This window comes from Ascaphus truei, chromosome 20, assembly GCF_040206685.1.
Source record: "Ascaphus truei isolate aAscTru1 chromosome 20, aAscTru1.hap1, whole genome shotgun sequence".
Lineage (NCBI taxonomy): Eukaryota > Metazoa > Chordata > Amphibia > Anura > Ascaphidae > Ascaphus > Ascaphus truei.
Genome location: NC_134502.1, coordinates 18,788,395 through 18,812,152, shown reverse-complemented (window position 1 = coordinate 18,812,152; position 23,758 = coordinate 18,788,395). Strand labels below are relative to the sequence as shown.

General features: G+C 50.7%; 1 protein-coding gene across 1 annotated transcript in view; it reads left to right on the top strand.

The window, feature by feature from the left end:
* The window catches only part of LOC142470722 (uncharacterized), a 28,277-nt gene extending 4,750 nt beyond the window's left edge, over positions 1-23,527 (top strand). Inside the window, exons 2-5 of the mRNA XM_075577393.1 lie at positions 8,953-9,342; positions 21,530-21,618; positions 21,850-21,902; positions 22,109-23,527. Coding sequence (XP_075433508.1) covers positions 8,953-9,342; positions 21,530-21,618; positions 21,850-21,902; positions 22,109-22,166 — 590 coding nt within the window. The 3' untranslated portion in view covers positions 22,167-23,527. The remainder of the gene's footprint in view (positions 1-8,952; positions 9,343-21,529; positions 21,619-21,849; positions 21,903-22,108) is intronic.
* The last annotated feature ends 231 nt before the right edge of the window (positions 23,528-23,758 follow it).

Sequence of the window (23,758 nt, the reverse complement as noted above, 5' to 3'; positions counted from 1 at the left end):
ATATACGCTGCTCTGCGTGTTACAGATATACGCTGCTCTGTGTGTGACAGATATATGCTGCTCTGCGTGTTACAGATATACGCTGCTCTGCGTGTTACAGATATACGCTGCTCTGAGTGTTACATATATATATACGCTGCTCTCTGTGTTACAAATATATCCGCTGCTCTGTGTGTTACAGATATATACACTGCTCTGTGTTACAGATATATACGCTGCTCTGTGTGTTACAGATATACGCTGCTCTGTGTGTTACAAATATATCCGCTGCTCTGTGTTACAGATATACGCTGCTCTGCGTCTTACAGATATATATGCTGCTCTGCGTGTTACAGATATATACGCTGCTCTGCATGTTACAGATATATACTCTGCTCTGTGTGTTACAGATATACGCTGCTCTGTGTGTTACAGATATATACGCTGCTCTGCATGTTACAGATATACGCTGCTCTGCGTGTTACAGATATACGCTGCTCTGTGTGTTACAGATATATACGCTGCTCTGCGTGTTACAGATATATGCTGCTCTGCATGTTACAGATATACGCTACTCTGCGTGTTACAGATATATACGCTGCTCTGTGTTACAGATATATACGCTGCTCTGTGTTACAGATATATACGCTGCTCTGTGTTACAGATATACGCTGCTCTGCGTGTTACAGATATACGCTACTCTGCGTGTTACAGATATATACGCTGCTCTGTGTTACAGATATACGCTACTCTGCGTGTTACAGATATATACGCTGCTCTGTGTTACAGATATATACGCTGCTCTGTGTTACAGATATACGCTGCTCTGCGTGTTACATTAATACCCTGCTCTGTGTTACAGATATATGCTGCTCTGTGTGTTACATTTAATACCCTGCTCTGTGTTACAGATATACGCTGCTCTGTGTGTTACATTAATACCCTGCTCTGTGTTACAGATATACGCTGCTCTGTGTGTTACATTAATACCCTGCTCTGTGTTACAGATATACACTGCTCTGCGTGTTACATTAATACCCTGCTCTGTGTTACATATATACGCTGCTCTGCGTGTTACAGATATACGCTGCTCTGCGTGTTACATTAATACCCTGCTCTGTGTTACATATATACGCTGCTCTGCGTGTTACAGATATACGCTGCTCTGCGTGTTACATTAATACCCTGCTCTGTGTTACATATATACGCTGCTCTGTGTGTTACAGATATACGCTGCTCTGCGTGTTACATTAATACCCTGCTCTGTGTTACATATATACGCTGCTCTGCGTGTTACAGATATACGCTGCTCTGCGTGTTACATTAATACCCTGCTCTGTGTTACATATATACGCTGCTCTGCGTGTTACAGATATATACGCTGCTCTGCGTGTTACATTAATACCCTGCTCTGTGTTACATATATACGCTGCTCTGTGTTACAGATATACGCTGCTCTGCGTGTTACATTAATACCCTGATCTGTGTTACATATATACGCTGCTCTGTGTGTTACAGATATATACGCTGCTCTGCGTGTTATAGATATACGCTGCTCTGCGTGTTACAGATATATACGCTGCTCTGCGTGTTACAGATATACGCTGCTCTGTGTGTTACATTTAATACCCTGCTCTGTGTTACAGATATACACTGCTCTGCGTGTTACATTAATACCCTGCTCTGTGTTACAGATATACGCTGCTCTGTGTGTTACATTAATACCCTGCTCTGTGTTACAGATATACGCTGCTCTGTGTGTTACATTAATACCCTGCTCTGTGTTACAGATATACACTGCTCTGTGTGTTACATTAATACCCTGCTCTGTGTTACAGATATACGCTGCTCTGTGTGTTACATTAATACCCTGCTCTGTGTTACAGATACACACTGCTCTGTGTGTTACAGATATACGCTGCTCTGTGTGTTACAGATATACGCTGCTCTGTGTGTTACAGATATACGCTGCTCTGTGTGTTACAGATATATACTCTGCTCTGTGTGTTACAGATATACGCTGCTCTGTGTGTTACAGATATACGCTGCTCTGTGTGTTACAGATATACGCTGCTCTGTGTGTTACAGATATACGCTGCTCTGTGTGTTACAGATATACGCTGCTCTGTGTGTTACAGATATATACTCTGCTCTGTGTGTTACAGATATACGCTGCTCTGTGTGTTACAGATGTAACCCTGGTCCCCAGCAGCTCCTGGAGACCCCCCTCCCCTGGCGCAGCTCGATCGCGGGTACTGAACAACCCGACGGCTGCTCCCAAGGGTGGGGGCTGGAGCAGGGAGCAGCGCGGCTTTTCCTGCCTGCGGCCGGTTGCCGGGGACGCGATCGGGCCGTTGCTAAGGCCGCAATCGCGTCTCTAAGGTCCCGGCGGCCGCAGAGCAGGGCGCCGCCGTTGCGCTTCAAGTCGCGCATGCGCAGTGATCGCGCGAGGGCAGGAACAGCTCAGGAAGGGTTGCGGCGGCCATTAGGGGTTAGTGTAGGCAGAGGGGAGGAACGCACGCGGCCCCAATGTTATAGTAAGGGCCTCGGGACTACAATTCCCATGAGGCATAGCGAGGCAGGCACCAGGTGCTTGATAGGAGCCAATAGGGCTGCAGGACTGCCCTGGAGGAAAGAGATACATTTTCCCGGGCTTTGCATGAGTCACGTCAGTTGGAGCAGCGGAGCTGAAGGGGAAGGAAGGATGCAGGGAGTGAGTGCAGCTCCTGCATCCTGATAGGTACCCTCACCCTCCAGGTAGGCCCCAACTCCCCACCAGGTTAGTGGGTAACTGATAAGGGACGGCCCTAGATAGGGAGGTCGCCCTTAGTGTGTGTAAGGTGCAGGTTTGGCAGTGCCACAGCGGGTAGTGCTGTGCGCACTGGCAAATAGGCACAGCGTGTGTGCAGTGGATGATTTGCTGCGGGATCCAGGTGGCTGTGTGTGATTGCAGCTGTCTGTGTGTGTGTCGCTGCATGTGCTGGGCGCAGTGCGTGCAGTGTGTGTGAAGTGTGTGTGGATCCCTGCAGGCTGACAGTGTGAGCTGAGTGTTGGCTGCAGGTGCGTTAGGCTGTTAGGATTAGCAGTTACAGTTGAGACTGGGTAGCTAGGGGAAGGGGGGGCAGGTTATTAATGTTCCACAGGCCATAGGAGTTTTCCCCAAGCCATCCCAGGTTGCGGTTCCTCAGGGACAGGCCCTAGGTTAGGGTTGCTGTCACTCTAGAAGTAGTTAGGCAGAAAGCTGATAGCGGCGGTTGCTGTTCCCATGCGGTTGGTGTTGCCGTGATCGGTTGCAGTTCCCGTGGAGCGGTGGGACCCTCGTTGGGGTCCACCGGCAAAGTACCTGGAAAGGATCAGACGGACGTCTGACCCTTTGAGAAGAGTGTTGCAGGCCCGAGCATCGGAGTGCTCGGAAGGTATCAATATTATATGTGCACCAACAGGCCTAGAGGTTTTAGTGACTGCGCAGTCACCCATTGACTATCTCCGTAGGAGTACGGGACCTTGGGTGTGGGGGTTTCACTGGACACTGGGTGGGATCACCTAGTGTTGGGGAAACGTCCTGCGAGACGTCACGGGTAGTGTCTCCTCGTGAGAGGGACACAGGTTATGAGGATATGTAAAGGCGATGATATGTTCTATGTTCGTAGTAAATTCCTTAGTTATTATATAATCACTGACTGTGTGTGTGGTTTCTAATTGGGTTCCTATGTAGGGTCATTCTACACGTCCATAGAATCCTACATAGGTGGAGGCGCTGTAAAAGAAGATTCGTTCCAGAGGATTCACCCCAGGCTCTCATTAGCGGAGGCTCAGACCTCCTGTGAGCCTGCATGGATACGCACCACACCGGTAACACTACATGTTCTACTCACCCACACTACATATGAGATTGGGTGGGGTGGAATACCCGTTACATTTGGAGGCGCTGCTGAGATACACCTGGGGTGCCCTGTCCATTTTTTCTAAATTGTCCCGTTCCTATTTTTGTCGCTATGTTTGTAAAGTCCGGAGACGAGGTCCTTGCCTGGGCGTTGCGGCAGTATATGGAGCCTGGCCAGGTAGTGGCGGTAGGAGGCATACCCGCTAGTATACCCGCAATGAAGGTCCGGGAGGGTATGTGTAAAATTCCTGGGTGGCCGTGGGCATGTGTCCTAGAGGAGGAACAAGATCCCACGTCCACATGGAAAACCATTCTGTTTGTTGTAACTCACACTGAGGATATATGCCTGGCAGAGGCACCGTCCGCACTGTTAATGCCCGGGGGCCCCTCAGAAGGGTACCCCCTAGTCTATGCCGACCCAGCAAAATGGCGTCTCCCGCCAAATCAGGAGAGCGCACGTGCTGCTGACTGCAAGCCTGCACAGAAAGATGTCGCAACATTCTGTCCGGGTTTGGCGCGAAAATCAGAGCCCCTCCCCTGTGCTGTGAGTGACTCAGTGCAGAGCGAAAACCAATCCCTTGTAAAAAGTGCCCTTCCTTTAGATTCCACCAGGGGGAGCAAGCACGGTTATCTTCAACCTTACGTGGACGCTGTGATAGACACTCTGATCTCTAAGGATGAGGATGAGATAGACTCTCTGTTCTATGATGAGGATGAGATAGACTGTCAGGGGATACACCCTAATGTGTATGTGCCCTGGCGAGCGCCAGGAATAGATCTCCTTATGCTCCTGTGCCCCTGCTTGCAAGAAGCCTATGACGAGGGAGCCGTTATGTCCCAAGTGCCACTAGACTTCAGGATCACCGAGGTAGATGGGGAGCCGTGTACACAGTGCTTTAGCCCCACCTGTGACTGTTCTAGGGGAGCACTGGCGTGGGAACCTAAATGTGATTGCTGCGGTGCAATTTTCTTGATGCCTATTGTACCCCAGCCTACAGAGCCAGCTAAGGAGCTAAGTGAACCCTTGGCAGAGAAGAGTGCGGCTGCAGTGGAGGTACCGGAGCACGCCAGCTTTGTACCCACAACCACTGGCTGCATTTCAGGAGAATCTGGTGACTACCTTGCGGAGGATACTGTCATGAGATCTTCCGGGGAAAAGGTGGAAGTCCCATCGGTGGCGATGCGCCTACCGGCGAACCACCCCAGCGGTAATGCAGAGGATATAGAGTCTGCTGTGGGTCCGTGTACCCTGCAAGAGGTGTCTTCCGATGTTGCGGACCCTGCTGTGGGCCCGTGTGCCCTACAATGGTCAGTCCGACCTACTACAGAGGTACCATCTGTCCTAGAATGGGGACCAGTACCTAACGCCGACAAGGGTGAGTCGACTGCCCCAGGGGTGTCGGGGGTGAGCCTCCAGGTGACCGCGGAGCACGATGGCTCCTTAAGTCTGGTCGCCCGGGCGAAGGGCTCCCCTCTTCATCGCGTCCTGGTGGAGGTGTCCTCATTAGAAGGTAGCTGTCCAGAGAAGAGAGTGGACCAGTGCCTACCGCCGATCCTTCCGGAAGAAGAGAAGCCCATCGTCAGCCAGCCGAGTGGTAAGGAACCCCCTTGTTCCCCACAGACTCCGATGGAGGTGGCCGTGGAGAAGGCCAGAGTTGCGGCTTCTGAACGGAGTATGAGCCCGTGTGCTCCGACACAAGTGGTCCCAGGACTGGGATCCAACGCTCCCGAGTTTTCAGCGCGTAAGTGGACTGCCCCAGAAGTGCCGGGGGCAGGTCCCGATACCACCAAGGTGGGAACTGACAGCGTCCCCGAGGACCTGTTGGCCACCATGAATCACCGCAGGGGTAAGGTGTCTACTTTTTCCCCCCTGCCAGGTGAAACCGAGACATTTCCCAGTGCTCGCTTCTCAGTGGAAGCCTCACAAGTCCGTAGGGACAAGGACTGTGTAAAGGACGATCCAGGGAGACTGGCCTCCTTTACGCCCAAAAAGGAGCGTGCCATTCGCCAGGTGGTGGACCGCGGGAAAGGTCCTGGCCTCCTGGTCTACCGCATCCCTGCCGCGGATGACCGGGTAAAGGTCTGCTTCAGAGACACTGGGCTACTCCTTCCACCAGGGGGAGGAAGTAGCGAAGAGCCAGAAACTGTCGCCTTAGAGTGTGCTCTCCAAGAAATTTTTCTGGGGGAGGCTCACGGACGCAAAAGTGAGGTACCCCCATCTGATCTGGTAGGGGCACCCCACAAACGGTCTCAGCTAGTCTCGGGTATTAATGGGTGTGAAATGCATTGTAACCTGGGGTTTAAAGTCACCATTGATAAGTTGTACATATGCACTGCCTTTTCATTGTATAACTGTGTACCATGCTATGTCGTTCCCCAAGCGAGGGCGTTGGGTGTTTCACCAGGGGGAGAGTGTAACCCTGGTCCCCAGCAGCTCCTGGAGACCCCCCTCCCCTGGCGCAGCTCGATCGCGGGTACTGAACAACCCGACGGCTGCTCCCAAGGGTGGGGGCTGGAGCAGGGAGCAGCGCGGCTTCTCCTGCCTGCGGCCGGTTGCCGGGGACGCGATCGGGCCGTTGCTAAGGCCGCGATCGCGTCTCTAAGGTCCCGGCGGCCGCAGAGCAGGGCGCCGCCGTTGCGCTTCAAGTCGCGCATGCGCAGTGATCGCGCGAGGGCAGGAACAGCTCAGGAAGGGTTGCGGCGGCCATTAGGGGTTAGTGTAGGCAGAGGGGAGGAACGCACGCGGCCCCAATGTTATAGTAAGGGCCTCGGGACTACAATTCCCATGAGGCATAGCGAGGCAGGCACCAGGTGCTTGATAGGAGCCAATAGGGCTGCAGGACTGCCCTGGAGGAAAGAGATACATTTTCCCGGGCTTTGCATGAGTCACGTCAGTTGGAGCAGCGGAGCTGAAGGGGAAGGAAGGATGCAGGGAGTGAGTGCAGCTCCTGCATCCTGATAGGTACCCTCACCCTCCAGGTAGGCCCCAACTCCCCACCAGGTTAGTGGGTAACTGATAAGGGACGGCCCTAGATAGGGAGGTCGCCCTTAGTGTGTGTAAGGTGCAGGTTTGGCAGTGCCACAGCGGGTAGTGCTGTGCGCACTGGCAAATAGGCACAGCGTGTGTGCAGTGGATGATTTGCTGCGGGATCCAGGTGGCTGTGTGTGATTGCAGCTGTCTGTGTGTGTGTCGCTGCATGTGCTGGGCGCAGTGGGTGCAGTGTGTGTGAAGTGTGTGTGGATCCCTGCAGGCTGACAGTGTGAGCTGAGTGTTGGCTGCAGGTGCGTTAGGCTGTTAGGATTAGCAGTTACAGTTGAGACTGGGTAGCTAGGGGAAGGGGGGGCAGGTTATTAATGTTCCACAGGCCATAGGAGTTTTCCCCAAGCCATCCCAGGTTGCGGTTCCTCAGGGACAGGCCCTAGGTTAGGGTTGCTGTCACTCTAGAAGTAGTTAGGCAGAAAGCTGATAGCGGCGGTTGCTGTTCCCATGCGGTTGGTGTTGCCGTGATCGGTTGCAGTTCCCGTGGAGCGGTGGGACCCTCGTTGGGGTCCACCGGCAAAGTACCTGGAAAGGATCAGACGGACGTCTGACCCTTTGAGAAGAGTGTTGCAGGCCCGAGCATCGGAGTGCTCGGAAGGTATCAATATTATATGTGCACCAACAGGCCTAGAGGTTTTAGTGACTGCGCAGTCACCCATTGACTATCTCCGTAGGAGTACGGGACCTTGGGTGTGGGGGTTTCACTGGACACTGGGTGGGATCACCTAGTGTTGGGGAAACGTCCTGCGAGACGTCACGGGTAGTGTCTCCTCGTGAGAGGGACACAGGTTATGAGGATATGTAAAGGCGATGATATGTTCTATGTTCGTAGTAAATTCCTTAGTTATTATATAATCACTGACTGTGTGTGTGGTTTCTAATTGGGTTCCTATGTAGGGTCATTCTACACGTCCATAGAATCCTACATAGGTGGAGGCGCTGTAAAAGAAGATTCGTTCCAGAGGATTCACCCCAGGCTCTCATTAGCGGAGGCTCAGACCTCCTGTGAGCCTGCAGGTATACGCACCACACCGGTAACACTACATGTTCTACTCACCCACACTACATATGAGATTGGGTGGGGTGGAATACCCGTTACACAGATATACGCTGCTCTGTGTGTTACAGATATACGCTGCTCTGTGTGTTACAGATATACTCTGCTCTGCGTGTTACAGATATACGCTGCTCTGTGTGTTACAGATATACGCTGCTCTGTGTGTTACAGATATACGCTGCTCTGTGTGTTACAGATATACGCTGCTCTGTGTGTTACAGATATACGCTGCTCTGTGTGTTACAGATATATACGCTGCTCTGCGTGTTACATTAATACCCTGCTCTGTGTTACAGATATACGCTGCTCTGCGTGTTACATTAATACCCTGCTCTGTTTTACAGATATACGCTGCTCTAGGCAGTGGCGTAACTACCGTGCCGCTACTATAGGGTTGCCAGGTGTTTAGTATTGAACCGTAATAACAGGTATTTGGACACTCTGTCCAGTAAAAAATTTATGGTAATACTGGACATGTATGTGTCCGGTATTACCTCTCTGGACTTAGTGACCTGACCGGCTTGGGGGGGTGCAGGATTTCGCCGAGAAGGGGGATAGAGAGAGGAAGGAAGGGAAGAGCGAGGGGGGGAGAGAGACGAGAATGAGGGCGGTGAGAGGATGAAGAGGGGGTGCAACAATCTTGGAATTTGTGGGAGAGGAGCATTAAGATCAGTTTTGCTCCCCATGAGCCTGTTTGAATGCAGGTATGTTATTTATTAACGCTTGTAACTGCATTCTTGGTCTTGGATATGTGTACTCTAGAACTTGCCCTAGGACTCCATAAGAGGTCTTTCAAATGCTCCTCACCACATTTTGACTATGACTTTCTGCACGGTTCCTCGTGAACTTGACCTCAAACTCAATATGAGGTCTTTTCAGTGCCTGTGACCTAATTCTCACTATGTATTTTTGTATATGCGTTCTCCACAACTGTAGCTAGAACTCATTGCTTATGATCCCATCCTGACCTCCATTGTGTGTTGGGTCTTCCAGGAACCCACCATGCCGTTCGCCTAAAAAGCCACTGGAACTCCATCAACACCAGCGTAGGGCAATCGGTCCTGTTGCCCGTTTCCTATATTGTGACTGAGGAATCAAAGACCAAACACCCTTCATTTAAATGGGAATTCAATAGAACCCTTATTCTCTTCTACAGCGGACACAACTGCTCCCTCACACAAGAGGGAGTCCCCATCACCTGCTTTGGAAATGTCTTTATGTCCAGCAGATTTAACCGGACCATCTTCTACCGTGAAAACGCTTCCTTGCTCCTCCTGGATCTGCAGCTGAATGACACCGGGGTGTATACTATATCAAACAGGGATTCTCAGGACTCAATATTAATCACTGTCACCGTATTTGAGTCTGCAGCTGCCATTCCTGGTAAGACGGTGTAACTTGTGTGTGTGTATCGTGAGAAAGCATCTCACTGCTTCCATCCAGGCCTCCTTTTCTGGTTCCCTTGCTCAGCTTACTGATAGAATGTAGCTCCTTCTCTAACACCTTTCTACCAGGGTTGCCAGGTGGCTTCTCCAAAAATACTGGGCACAATGGTGAAAAGTGCGAAGCACTCAAGTCACACACACACACACACCTCTCTCCGCTCCATGCTGTTTCCTCCTCTCCTTGGCCCCACCCCCAGGCTCCTGACACCACTTCCTGATTGTCTGCATTACACAGCAGGAGCAAATCAGGATGGAGGAAGCTGTCCAGCCCCTTAGCAACAGCCCTGCTCTCTCCCTGCTTGGGGAACCCCCGCCCCCTTCCCACCCCCCCAAGCCGGTCAGGTCACTATGTCCAAAGAGGTAATACCGGACACATACATGTCCAGAGAGGAAATACCGGACACACACATGTCCAGAGAGGAAATACCGGTATACAAATACATGTCCAATATTACCTCTCATTTTTTACTGGATAGTGTCCAAATACAGCACAGTCCAGTTCATTACTGGACACCTGGCAACCTTACTTTATACTGTATACCCAATAGGGCCTAAGTAGTTTTTCGGGGGAGCACGGAAATCTCGTTTTCAATTTTGCTTGTCTTCATCCGTGCACTAACCTAAAATTTCTCAATCTGCACCATCAGGGCAAAAAAATAAATATATAAATATATATATATATATATATATATATATATATATATATATATATATATATATATATATATATCACCATTATCTCTTAGCATACAGTGCTACCACTGCAGCAAGAGATTCTGGGAAATGACCTGCAAATGAGCACACAGTGCTACCTTTTGTCTCAAGACCACATAACATGGTTAAACCCTTAAGCCAATGCATGCTGCTTTAAACACAGCTTTTAAACATAGCCTGGGATGAGATGCAAAGCCAATAAACCCACTCACAGACAGACTGTTTCGACCTTGTGGGTCTCATCATTGTGAGGTTGGTTGTACTGGCTTTGCAACTTGAGACATGAGTAGGTCAACCAACCTCACACTGATGAGACCCACAAGGTCGAAACAGTCTTCGACTACTCCCTGCACAGCTCTTACAGGCGATCTCCCTGCACAGCTCTTACAGGCGATCTCCCTGCACAGCTCTTACAGGCGATCTCCCTGCACAGCTCTTACAGGCGATCTCCCTGCACAGCTCTTACAGGCGATCTTCCTGCACAGCTCTTACAGGCAATCTCCCTGCACAGCTCTTACAGGCGATCTTCCTGCACAGCTCTTACAGGCGATCTCCCTGCACAGCTCTTACAGGCGATCTCCCTGCACAGCTCTTACAGGCGATCTTCCTGCACAGCTCTTACAGGCGATCTCCCTGCACAGCTCTTACAGGCGATCTCCCTGCACAGCTCTTACAGGCGATCTCCCTGCACAGCTCTTACAGGCGATCTCCCTGCACAGCTCTTACAGGCGATCTTCCTGCACAGCTCTTACAGGCAATCTCCCTGCACAGCTCTTACAGGCGATCTCCCTGCACAGCTCTTACAGGCGATCTCCCTGCACAGCTCTTACAGGCGATCTCCCTGCACAGCTCTTACAGGCGATCTCCCTGCACAGCTCTTACAGGCGATCTCCCTGCACAGCTCTTACAGGCGATCTCCCTGCACAGCTCTTACAGGCGATCTCCCTGCACAGCTCTTACAGGCGATCTCCCTGCACAGCTCTTACAGGCGATCTCCCTGCACAGCTCTTACAGGCGATCTCCCTGCACAGCTCTTACAGGCGATCTCCCTGCACAGCTCTTACAGGCGATCTCCCTGCACAGCTCTTACAGGCGATCTCCCTGCACAGCTCTTACAGGCGATCTCCCTGCACAGCTCTTACAGGCGATCTCCCTGCACAGCTCTTACAGGCGATCTCCCTGCACAGCTCTTACAGGCGATCTCCCTGCACAGCTCTTACAAGTGATCTGAGTAACAAGAGAAAAAGCACCCCAAGGAGAGCACTCGTCCACTCTAGATCACAGCGACACTAGTGGATGAACAGTAATGTATGTAGTAGGTGAGGAATGATTCATTTAAAACACACTTTATTGAGAAGTTCAAATAAAATAAAGTTGGAGCGCTCAAGAATCAGTAGTGTGTGATTCAATTGAGGCCAATAAATCAGCGAAATTAAAATTGATGTTTAAAATGATGATGATTAAAATGATGTTTACCAATAGACTATCCTCATAGGAAAGAGGGTAGTGTTAGTGCAGTGACTGTGGTAATGTTTCAATGCTATGTATATCCTCTTGCCCACCTGACAAGAATGTAAGGTAGTCACTTAATATGGTATAATAATGAAACTCATAGTTTAGATGAGTGTCTAGCACCATAAAACAATGTTTAACCTCCAGGCTATAGGGCTCTGAGTGGAATCTATAGTGTGTCTATAAATTATACTCACTTAGACCCAGATAGAAAATGTGTCTATGTATAGGGCTGGTATTAAACCCTTATGCAAATAGCTGTGTACAGTAGATAGGAATAGCACAGTTCTTATATATATGCTCAGCCTTGCAACTCCTAAGTGGTAGGTACAGACTGTAGGTCTGCCTATCAAAGGTTAGTACTCAATAGGAGTGAAATGTTTAGTCTGGACAGAATATCATACAGGTGGGTAGGAACCGGAGCTACTCAAACAGTGCACAAGTAGTGCCTGTTGAAACATGAAAATCCGTTACTTCAAATAGTAACCTGCATCCGATCGTGTACAGCAGCCCAGGTAGTGGAGCATAGTAGCATAACCAAGTAGTATCTAATCACTCTGAGGCTGCCGACTCGATAGTTTCAAATTGTATTTTACTGCAAACACATAGCTGCTGGAACAGAGTTAGGCCTCGGTCCCGCTGCGCTCGTTGGCGCGGGCGGCCACACGTGAGTTCCCCACCAGCAGGGGAATCCTGCGGAGCCGGTCCCGGTCCCCCCTGGCTGCACAGCGCACTACACGCTGTGGCGCGTCAGCCGCTATGGGACACAAGAAAATGGTGATCCCTAGCGTTGACGCGTCACGTGGTGTGGCTGTGAGCCAATGGGGAGGGGAGGCTTCAGGAGGAGGAGAGGCTTCGGGGAGTGGGGAGGAGTGTGGAGTGACAGCAGCGTGAGTGCCTGTCTGTGTATGTGTCTGAGTGCGTGCGTGCGTGCCTGTCTGTGTGTATGTGTGTGCCTGAGTGCGTGAGTGCCTGCCTCTGTCTGTGTGTGTGTGTGTATGTGTGTGCGTGAGTGCCTGCCTCTGTCTGTGTGTGTGTGTGTATGAGTGCGTGAGTGCCTGCCTGTGTGTGTGCGTGTTTGTGTGTGTGTATGAGTGCGTGAGTGCCTGCCTGTGTGTGTGCGTGTTTGTGTGTGTGTGTATGAGTGTGTGTGTTTTACTTACCATCAGCAGCTCCAGCCCGAGCCCGTGGAGGGAGGGAGGGGGGGGAGAGTAACGGGTCCCTCCGCTCAAGCCACGCCCCCCCCCGCTCAAGCCACGCCCCCCTCCCTGTCAATCCTCCCACTCCTGCCCGGCTCCCGCTCCCTACAGACCGCATATCGCGGTCTGTGTATGTCAGCGCCCCGGCTGACTGCAGTGCGGGCGCGCTGACTCTGGGAGCGGGGCCTTAGCCTTACGGGGTGCGGGCGCGCTCCAGTATCACGCACAAGTCCCGCCCCTTGGACGTGATGACGTTACAGGCGATCTCCCTGCACAGAGAGAAACTGCATCTCCCTGCACAGCTCTTACAGGCGATCTCCCTGCACAGAGAGAAGCTGCATCTCCCTGCACAGCTCTTACAGGCGATCTCCCTGCACAGAGAGAAGCTGCATCTCCCTGCACAGCTCTTACAGGCGATCTCCCTGCACAGCTCTTACAGGCGATTTCCCTGCACAGCTCTTACAGGCGATCTCCCTGCACAGCTCTTACAGGCGATCTCCCTGCACAGCTCTTACAGGCGATTTCCCTGCACAGCTCTTACAGGCGATCTCCCTGCACAGCTCTTACAGGCGATCTCCCTGCACAGCTCTTACAGGCGATCTCCCTGCACAGCTCTTACAGGCGATCTCCCTGCACAGCCCTTACAGGCAATCTCCCTGCACAGAGAGAGTTGCATCTCCCTGCACAGCTCTTACAGGTGATCTCCCTGCACAGAGAGAATCTGCATCTCCCTGCACAGCTCTTACAGGCGATCTCCCTGCACAGAGAGCTGCATCTCCCTGCACAGCTCTTACAGGCGATCTCCCTGCACAGAGAGAAGCTGCGTCTCCCTGCACAGCTCTTACCGGTCGATCTCCCTGCACAGCTCTTAGGCCTCGGGTCCCGCTGCGCTCGTTGGCGTGGGCGGCCATGTCGCGAGTTCCCCACCAGCAGGGGAATCCTCACGAGCCGGTCCCGGTCCCCCCTGGCGGCACAGATGACTACACGCTGTGGCGCGTCAGCCGCTAGGGGACACAAGAGAATGGTGTTTCCTAGCGTTGACGCGTCACGTGGTGTGGCTGTGAGCCAATGGGGAGGGGAGGCTGCGGGAGGAGGAGAGGCTTCGGGGAGCGGGGAGGAGTGTGGAGTGAAAGCAGGTGAGTGCCTGTCTGTGTGTGTGTCTGAGTGCGTGCGTGCCTGTCTGTGTGTGTATGTGTGTGCCCGAGTGCGTGAGTGCCTGCCTCTGTCTGTGTGTGCGTGTGTATGAGTGCGTGAGTGCCTGCCTGTGTGTGCGTGCGCGTGTGTGTGTATGAGTGCCTGTGTGTGTGTGTGTGTGTGTGTGTATGAGTGCCTGCGTGTGTGTGTTTAAAGTTACCCTCAGCAGCTCCAGCCTGAATCCGTGGAGGGAGGGAGGGGGAGAGTAGCGGGTCCCTCCGCTCAAGCCACGCCCCCCTCCCTGTCAAGCCTCCCACTCCCGCCCACCTCCCGCTCCAGCTCCTGCTCCCTACAGACCGCATATCGCGGTCTGTGTATGTCAGCGCACCGCCTGTCTGACTCTGGGAGCGGGGCCTTAGCCTTACAGGCAATCTCCCTACACAGAGAGACGCTCCATCTCCCTGCACAGCTCTTACAGGCGATCTCCCTGTACAGAGAGAAGCTGAATCTCCCTGCACAGCTCTTGCAGTCTTACAGGCGATCTCCCTGTTTTTATTTACATTTTAATGACCTATTATTGAAGCAGGGGGTCTCTGGAGCTGAACCCATTAATTAAACCCCCAGCTTCCCTAGGTACAGACCTTCGTTGCATGACATGGGAGAATTAAATGTGCAGGAGATACCAGCACCCCATACTGGGGCCAGTACCTTGGGAAGCAGGGGGTCCCCGGATATGAAATGAATGCGGTTCAGGTCCAGAGATCCCCTGCTTCAAAAATAATGTTATTAAAATGTGAATAAAAACAGAACTAGCGGCAAGCCACTATGGTGATGAAGGGGTTAACCGCTACTACCCCGTTTGTTGGTGTAGAGGGGGTGGGTGGAGGTTATAGTTGCCCTGGGGAGGGTGGTTACTCCTTCCAGGAGGGATTAACCCTCCCTTGCCTTAGCGGTTACAACTGCTAAGGTAATGAAGGGGTTAACCCCCCCACAGCGAGGCCTAACCACCCTCCCCAGGGAATTACCCCATTCCCCCACCCCCTCTACCACCAACAAACCCCCACCCCCACCACACAAGAATGGACAAAAGTGCTATTAGCCAAATATGGCTAATAGCGCTTTTGCCCATTTGTGTTGAAAAAAATATAAATACACAATAAAATAAAATTCACATTACAATACACAGTCGGCAATAAACCCATTGATTGTCACTGTGGGAAGCTATGCCCTCAATGGGGGCACAGATAGCCACAATGGCAATGAATGGGCAACCTAAAAAATAAAAAAAAATGTACAAAATAAAATACATTACAATTAAATAAAAACAAAGATGATAGGAAATCCAAAATGGAGAAAAAAGCGGGACACAGCGTTCCAAGAAACTGGGGCTAGGCAGATACAATATTTACCATATTTAAAAAATTACTTTTTTTTTTTTTTTGTAAACTTGTTCTTCATTTGAGTTTTTGTTAAGAAAAGTGGGGAATGGGATACAGAACATAAAAAAGGGTAACATGTTACTTTTGAATTACATACATTTGTATCATATAAATAACCCATTTAGTGGGAAGACAATAATGACATCACTGTTGTGACAGCGTATAAAATAACTAATACAACAAATGAACTTAAAGGACTGGGAAAGGGGAAAAGAAAAAGAAAACAATGTCATTGCTTTTAGAATATTCTTCCACTTTTTGGTATATCATAACAGCTTAACAGACGCACATTTGTGGAATATTAAATACTGACTACCCTCCAGGCCCACCTCTGCATTTTATCCAGTTACGAATCATATCGCACCAGGGTTACCTCGAAAGTTATTCCTTTTTAAAAAAAAAAAAATTTTAAGCTCGTGTGTTTAAAAAAATAACTTTTATTGTAGAGGCGACAACATGGAAGTAAGCAGGTACTAGAGCTTTTCAGCACAGCGTGGGTTAAATAAATATTTCTAATATATGATAGAGCTTTCTTTAACCATGTACTATACCTGGCTATTTTTTTGTTTTCAACCATTGCTTATCTGTAATAATGAAAGAGACCTTTCAAACATGCAAGAAAAGTGAATACAGGAAGTACAATATATTCAACTTCCTGTTTCAAAACATCAAATGACTTGAGAGATGAAATGTGTTTTCTGACTCATAATGGAAATATCTGTTTCATTTCTGCCCCTGCCTGCGGGAAGAAGGTGTAACCACAAACAGAACACGACCGCGAGGCCAAGGTGAGGGATTGGATAAATCCGACCTGCAGCCACGTGAGCGTGTCCGGAGTGCAGGGCCGTAGTCATTAGCCGGGTCAGGGGTTAGAGAGGTGCGGATCATCTTAGGTACTTGCCGTGGTCGGGGTTGGAGAGGTGCGAATCGTCGTGGGTACTTGCCGTGGTCAGTGGTTGTAGAGTTGTGGCTTGTCGTAGTATTTGCCTTGGTCAGGGACGGAGATAGTCGGAGTCCGGGTAAAAAGCCAAAAGGTTAGACAGGAGCTAAAGGAAATCACAGGACAAGGCAGGGAGGCAGGGAACACTTCGTACTGAATGAAGTATTATGCTCAGCCATCTACCAAGGGGCTGACTGAGCCTAGATACTACCAGGAACCAATGGGAGACCAGCAGGGAAGAGCCTCAGCAATAAGTGGTTGTGTGATAGGTAGGAGGGGAGTCCGCAGGGGACGCGATGTGTACCAGAGAGGCCAGGCTCCGTTTGTCTACGTGCGCGCGCCATTCGCACTCCGTGCAAGCGCGGCGCCGACATCAGTACGGGACCAGAGAGAGGAGGCGGGACCCGCGGGGACCGTTTCTTCAGCTGTGCGGTGCCTGTGTAGGGGGTAAGTCCGGCGGCCGGAATCCACGGGGCTACAGGAGGAGCCAGGGATAGGAAGCTTGGAGAGGCACCTGATTGCGGATTGTGGCAGGTTTGCTCCGCGAGGAGCGCGGCCCAGATCCTTGTGGGCCCTAACAGAGGGAGTTATAGGGAGCAGTTATATGGAGTAATAGAAGGACTTATAGGGAGTGGTTATATGGAGCAATAGGAGGAGTTATAGGGAGGGGTTATATAGAGCAATAGGAGGAGTTATAGGGAGGGGTTATATAGAGCAATAGGAGGAGTTATAGGGAGGGGTTATATAGTCAGGTCCCTTTACCTCCTGGTGCGGCCGCTTGCAGCAGTGGAGGCAGGGGCAGGTGCCGGCAGTGTGCGGTGGGAGAGCCGCGGTCAGAGAGGCGACCACGTCGCCGGAGATCCGCGGCGGCACCCTTAGCAGGGCTCCGCCATGTTATGTATGCACACGCATGTGCAGAGGAGTCTCCGACCGCGGGGCCATTGGAGTGCTTTTCGCATGCGCAGAGACACAGCAGCAGCAGCGACCATTACCGTGCAGGCTTCGCGGGGACTACAATCCCCAGCAGCCACAGGGGCTGCTAGTCAGAAGGGGAGATACAGCCAATAGGGCTGCAGGATTCACGGAGGACTGCAGTTGATACATTTGGTGCGCTGCAAGCCACGCCAGTCGGCGCTGGGACAAGGAGAGGAAAGGGGGTGTGTGCAGCGTGTCTGTGGCCCCTGCACTAGGCCAGAGACCCCCATAGGCCCCAGCTAGGGCCTGTCCCTGTAGCAGCCACAAACTTTACGGGGGAGACGGGCCCTAGCTGGGGCCTATGGGGGTCTCTGGCCTAGTGCAGGGGCAAGGTTAGACAAGGACACTGCCCCATTATCTCATTAGTGTCAGGGACACAGCAAAGAACACCACGCAGCAGATGCGGCCTGTGGTCTGGGACCAGACCACCAACGCATACAGAGACTGCTAAGGTGGGACCCTCCAGCTGGATACCACCCCATGTGGAGGCGGACTCATCGCTGACGACGATGACGTGAGACCGGGCGGCCCCTTGTCTTCAGTCTGTGCTACCGGCAGGTATCTCTACATCTCCAAGTGCACCAACAACAACACGTTAGTTGTGGGCAGCGCGGTCACACATATAGGGTGGGTTGACTTCTGTGGACACTGGGTGGTTAGGTGCCATGGGGCACCTCTATACTTTGGGGATATCCCATCAGGGTGTGGACGTTGGGTTGGAGGGCACTATGGGAGGTTACAGCCGTGCGTGGCCTATTTGGTGAGTTTTATATTGTTATCCCTATCATCAGTGGTCGACAAATCACCAAAAAATTTACTCGCCACCTAGTACCACACATGTGCTGCTTGGGCCAATAGGAGCTCGCCACGATGTTAAATCCACTCGCCCGGGGCGTGCAAATGTATAGGTTTGTCGAACACTGCCTATCATCATCTGCATGCAGTAAACAGTTATCATATATACTGTGTGTAGTTATTGCATTGGGTCCTGTGAAGGGGTTATCCGGCACTGTCAGGATCCCTCACAGGTGGAGGCGCTGTCACCAGGTGAGTCAGGTACACCCCAGACTCCCAGCAGCGGAGGTTCAGGCCTCCTGTGAGCCACAGGTAACGCATCACACACAAGTAGTAGTCGCCTCATCTCACATAGGGTGGGGGAAATAGCGCTATAGTTATATAGAGCTATAGGAAAAGTTATAGGGTGGGTTATATGGGGCAATAGGAGGAGTTATATAGAGCAATAGGAGGAGTTATAGGGAGGGGTTATATAGAGCAATAGGAGGAGTTATAGGGAGGGGTTATATAGAGCAATAGGAGGAGTTATAGGGAGAGGTTATATGGGGCTGTAATAGGACATGTGCAGAGGTACGCAATGGAGATTGTTTTAAGGTGAAATTAAAATAAGGCTTTATTGCGCCTGCCCCTTTAAACACAGCAAACGTGTAAATCAGCAAACAAAAATCTGCTCCACTTTGGAGTATATTTACACTTGCAGCCCAGCCCTCTAACTGCGTGGTTAGCCCAGCGATTCACCAGCCCAAATCATAGACACATTTATATATATATACTAGCTGATATATCCGGCGTTGTCCGGCATTGAATTGTCCCATTCACAGCTCCGGCCCTTCCACCCCCCCTCCCCTCACATGTCCAATTCCCCCCCCTTCAGAGCTCAGTGGGTGGGTGAGTGACTGGGTGGGTGGGTGAGTGACTGGGTGGGTGAGTGACTGGGTGGGTGAGTGACTGGGTGGGTGGGTGAGTGACTGGGTGGGTGGGTGAGTGACTGGGTGGGTGAGTGACTGGGTGGGTGAGTGACTGAGTGGGTGAGTGTGTTATCTCTTCCCCCTACCTGCATGTCTCCCCCCCCTGCATGTCCCGTCCCCCCCTGCTGTCCCCATGCCTGAAGCAGCGATGGAGGCTGCAGGTAGGAGCCGGGGAAGGGAAAGAGCGGTGAGGCGCGGGTGCTTTGAGGCACGGTGAGGCGGCCGTGACAGCCGCAGCTGTAGGGAGGGAGGAAGACGTCGGCGCGGGGGCTTTGAGGCACGGTGAGCTATAGGGAGGGAGGAGGACGGCGGCCATGACAGCCGCAGCTGTAGGGAGGGAGGAGGACGGCGGCGCGCGGAGGGCAGAGACACATGGCCGTGAGGAGCGCAGAAGGAGATGGTGAGGGAGCGTCATGATGCTGTGTGAAGGAGGGTGAATGTAGAATGTTGTGTAAATAATGAAGGCAATGAGAGGAAAATAATGTTATTGTGAAACCTGCAGTAATGAAGGCAATGAGAGTTAAATAAAAGGCAGCAAATAATTAATTGGCAAACCGGGAGTGCGTAGGTGAAGGTGGGTAGACGGGTGGCCATTTTATAATGGCAATTAAGAGTGCGTAGGGCGGGAAGGCAGTTGAATGCGGGCATTTTGTGTAATGGTGATTTATGGAGTGTCGGGCGGTCGTGTGCAGGGGACGGCCGTTAGGGTGTGTCGGGCGGCCGTGTGCAGGCTAGCGCGGCTACAGGAATGCATTTAGCGGTTGTGGCTATAGTGAGTGTCGGGCAGGTGCAGGCTATGGCGGCCGCGGATACAGGGAAAGCTGCGCGGCTACAGGGAGTGTCGGGCAGGGTCAGTGCGGGCGTGTGTGCGTAGCTGAAGAGGACAGGGAGTTTTGGGCGGGTGCAGGCGATGGCGGCCGCGGCTACAGGGAAAGGTGCGCGGCTACAGGGAGCGCGTGTGCGGAGCTGAAGAAAAGGGTTTTTTTTAAAGTGCAGGGAGAACGCCATTTTTGAAGAAGCCGTTTTTATTCTGTGAAGAAGCCTGCTCTCAGATGTGCATGGTCTCAGGTGTGTGTGTGTGTGTGTACACGGAGGTACACGGGGGTAACAGTGAGTGTGTGTGAAGCATGGTCTCAGGTGTGAGTGTGTGTGTACACGGGTGAGAGTAGTCAGTGTGTGTGTACACAGGGGTGAGAGAGTGAGATGGATGAAACTTACGTTGGACTCCGCAGGGGTTCTGTGGGGGTATGGTGTGTCAGTGTCAGTGATGTCACTGTACCTTTTGGCCAATGAGAGTCGTGTGGGAGGCTGAGTATGGGCGAGCGGACACAGGGACCAATGTCTGTGTGTGTCTATGTGTGTGTCACAGTGGCGTTTACCTCTTGGCCAATGAGAGTCGCGGGGGGGCGGGCATACCCACGGACCAATCACATTCACCACATCTAGTTTCAACCCCACAAATTTCGATTTTATATATTAAAGATAGCTGATAGCTGATAGGCATAGATAACAGTCTTATAAGAACAGTCTTATCTGTCTCTGTAGTTGTAGGGGAAGGCTTCTCTGTTCTCCTGGTTGTCCGCACTCTTGTGTGCTAAGGCAATGTCAGGATCCAGGTTTAGAATCTTGTCCCCTTTTGTCTTGTTATCAGCTTGCAGCTCAAGACCTGAGTTCGTGTGCAGTCTTTCCTTTGTTTAGCCCCACGTCACGTGTGAGACTAAGGAAATCCCTGCTCTTTCTGCTTCCTGGGTCAGCTCAACTCAGTGTGAGCTCAGGAAGAATCTCCCTTCCTGTCTCAGAGGCAGGCTTTTTCTGACACCTGTAATCAGCCAGGTGGTGTTGGTTAATTGTCTACCAGCAGTTAACCACCACACGGCTGGAATAGAGGCACATTTTTAAACAGGGATAAGTCCCCTGTTACAGGGGCAATAGGAGGAGTTATAGGGAGCAGTTATATGGGGCAATAGGAGGAGTTACAGGGAGCAGTTAAATGGGCAATAGGATGAGTTATAGGGAAGGGTTATATGGGACAATAGGAGGTTATAGGGAGGGGTTATATGTAGTAGTAGGAGGTGTTATAGGGAGGGATTATATGGGGCAATAGGAGTTATAGGGAGGGGTTTTATGGAGCAATAGGAGGAGTTATAGGGAGCGATTATATGGAGTAATAGGAGGTGTTATAGGAAGGGGTTATATGGGGCAATAGGAGGAGTTATAGGGAGCGGTTATATGGGGCAATAGGAGGAGTTACAGAGAGCAGTTAAATGGGCAATAGGAGGAGTTATATGGAGCGGTTATATGGGCAATAGGAGGAGTTATAGGGAGCGGTTATATGGAGCAAAAGGAGGAGTTATAGGGAGGGATTATATGGAGTAATAGGAGGAGTTATAGGGAGCAGTTACATGGAGATTGATATATAACTCTCACTGTGCTTTTTTCTCCTTCCCAGATCACAAATCATTTCTTCATTTTACCCTTATGAGCTTGGTCACGCTCATATTGAAAGTCCTTATCACTGCTTTCTTTATTTGTTATATGGTGAGTACTTTCTATGCTAAATTCCTTCGATTAGCAAGGAAATCCCGATGCACTGAAGCCTCCCTGTGTCATGAATGGTATCTCAAATTCAATATGGCCGCCCCACAGAAAAGAGAAAATAAAATAGAGATATCTCCATTATTGTAGTTTAGCGCTTGACTGATGTAGCAGACAGTACATTTTTAATACATTTCATCTTTGTTTTCTGATTATAAACATTTATTTCAACAGAAGATAAACAGAATAAGAGCCATGGAAGATTCACGGGAATATGTGTATAGCCGGTGAGTTAAACATACTGACAATGCCCTCTTCAGTTTGTCCCGATGTTATCGGACCAAAGAGACCTTCTGCAACCGCCCGCGCCCCCTCCTCCCCCCCCCCCCCCCCACCAGTTTGTGCACAGCGGGGTTGAGGGTCATTACCGGAAACCCCTAGGCCAGACTCGTAAATACATTTCGTACAAGACTTTTCTGTTCATATCCCACAGGAGGAAGAAAAACAAACTCGGTAATCGGAGGGTAAAAAGAGGAGCCCCTCATCTTTGATCGGTGACATGGCATTCAATATCACCAGCCAATGTTGTATGTCACAGAGAAGATATTAGAAGTGTCCAAGAATCCGGCTACTCACTGTCAGACGTTTTTATCCCTACACACTTTAATGGAGCATCCCCTACATATGAATACCTTCTACGCTCTACAAGGCATTGCCTTGGTTAAACAGGAGCAATTGATTGGAGGGGTACGGGGGAGTGGAAGAGCTGATCAGTGTCAGTACAAAGCAATGAGTTACGGAAGGTGGACTGGTTAACACTTCCTCCTAGAGAAGCAGACACCTTGTCCTCATTGGCCAGACTTTGCAGTGGTAGATACTGGCTCGAGAAATGGTCCGTTGAGACCTTCACACCACATGAATGTTTCGTGGCAGCAGCTACCGTAATAAGATTGTAAACTCTTTGGGGCAGCAGATATGAATATAAAATGCCTGTATTATTGTTTTTGCTTATGTGTGTGTGTATATAGTTACATGTTAACATTGGCATTATATATCACCATATTCATCGTCTTCATCCCTGTTTAACCACCTGCTGGATGAAGTCTCCCCAATGAGCTCCCAGGTACAGCGGTTACAGCCTCTCTTCTCCAAGTCGTTCCAACAAAGTTTCTGGTTTCATCCTCCCACGTTACTTTTGGTCGTCGTCTTGGTCTTTTCATTTCCCTGGGAATCGGGGTCGAGTACCATCTCCGTCCAACGATGGTCATTTCTTCTTGCAATATGTCCGGCCCGCCTCCGTTTTGATTTCTTCTGTATTCTTCGTCTTATTCCTTGTGCACGAGGAGAACCAAGTCATGACTCCATTGTTCGGGGAACATAGACAATGCCGGTGGTAACATACAACTATGCTTTTCGAAGTCTTTTTTTTTTTTATTGAATTGTTTTATTGAAGAATTGTATCTAGGTATATACATGTATTTGTGTATCTTCTTAAAGATTTATTGTGGTTTTAAGACCAGCTTCCTCCCACCCATATCCTTTGTGCAGTAGTCAAATCAAGATCACAGGGTCTTATATATAAGCCCATGTTAACCAACGCCTGGTGCTTCCTCATTAGACTTCCTCTGTGAAACAGTGCACTCTCCTTGCCTGTTCCATCTTGTCTACTCTGGTATCACATCTCTTGTTTATTCGCTGCTCACGGTGTTCTATTCCTAAGATATGAGCCCAAAACCTTACATGAATGCGGGTGCTCATTCCCTCTCACGCTTAGTGATATCAAAGGAAAAATTTACCCTGTCGCGCAGGGAAAGGGGAAATAAAAAATAAATAAAGACATAGTGTGATCTGTACATACAGTTACCGTTTTTCAGTTGTTATGTTTTCCTCCCCTCTAAGGAATTATATAGGATGAAAGAGCAGGGGGAGTGTGTGAGAGGAGGGGAGTGATAGGAGGGGAGTAAGGGAGAGAAGTTGGGGAGGGTGAGAGAGGAGGGGTGAGAGTGAGAGAGAAGGGGGTCGTGAGAGGTGGAGGGGAGAGTGGGAGTAGGAGGGGTGAGTGAGAGTGGGGGGGAGGAGTAAGAGAGGAGGGGGGAAGAGTGAGAGAGGAGTGGGAGAGAGAGAGAGAAGAGGGAGTGGGTGA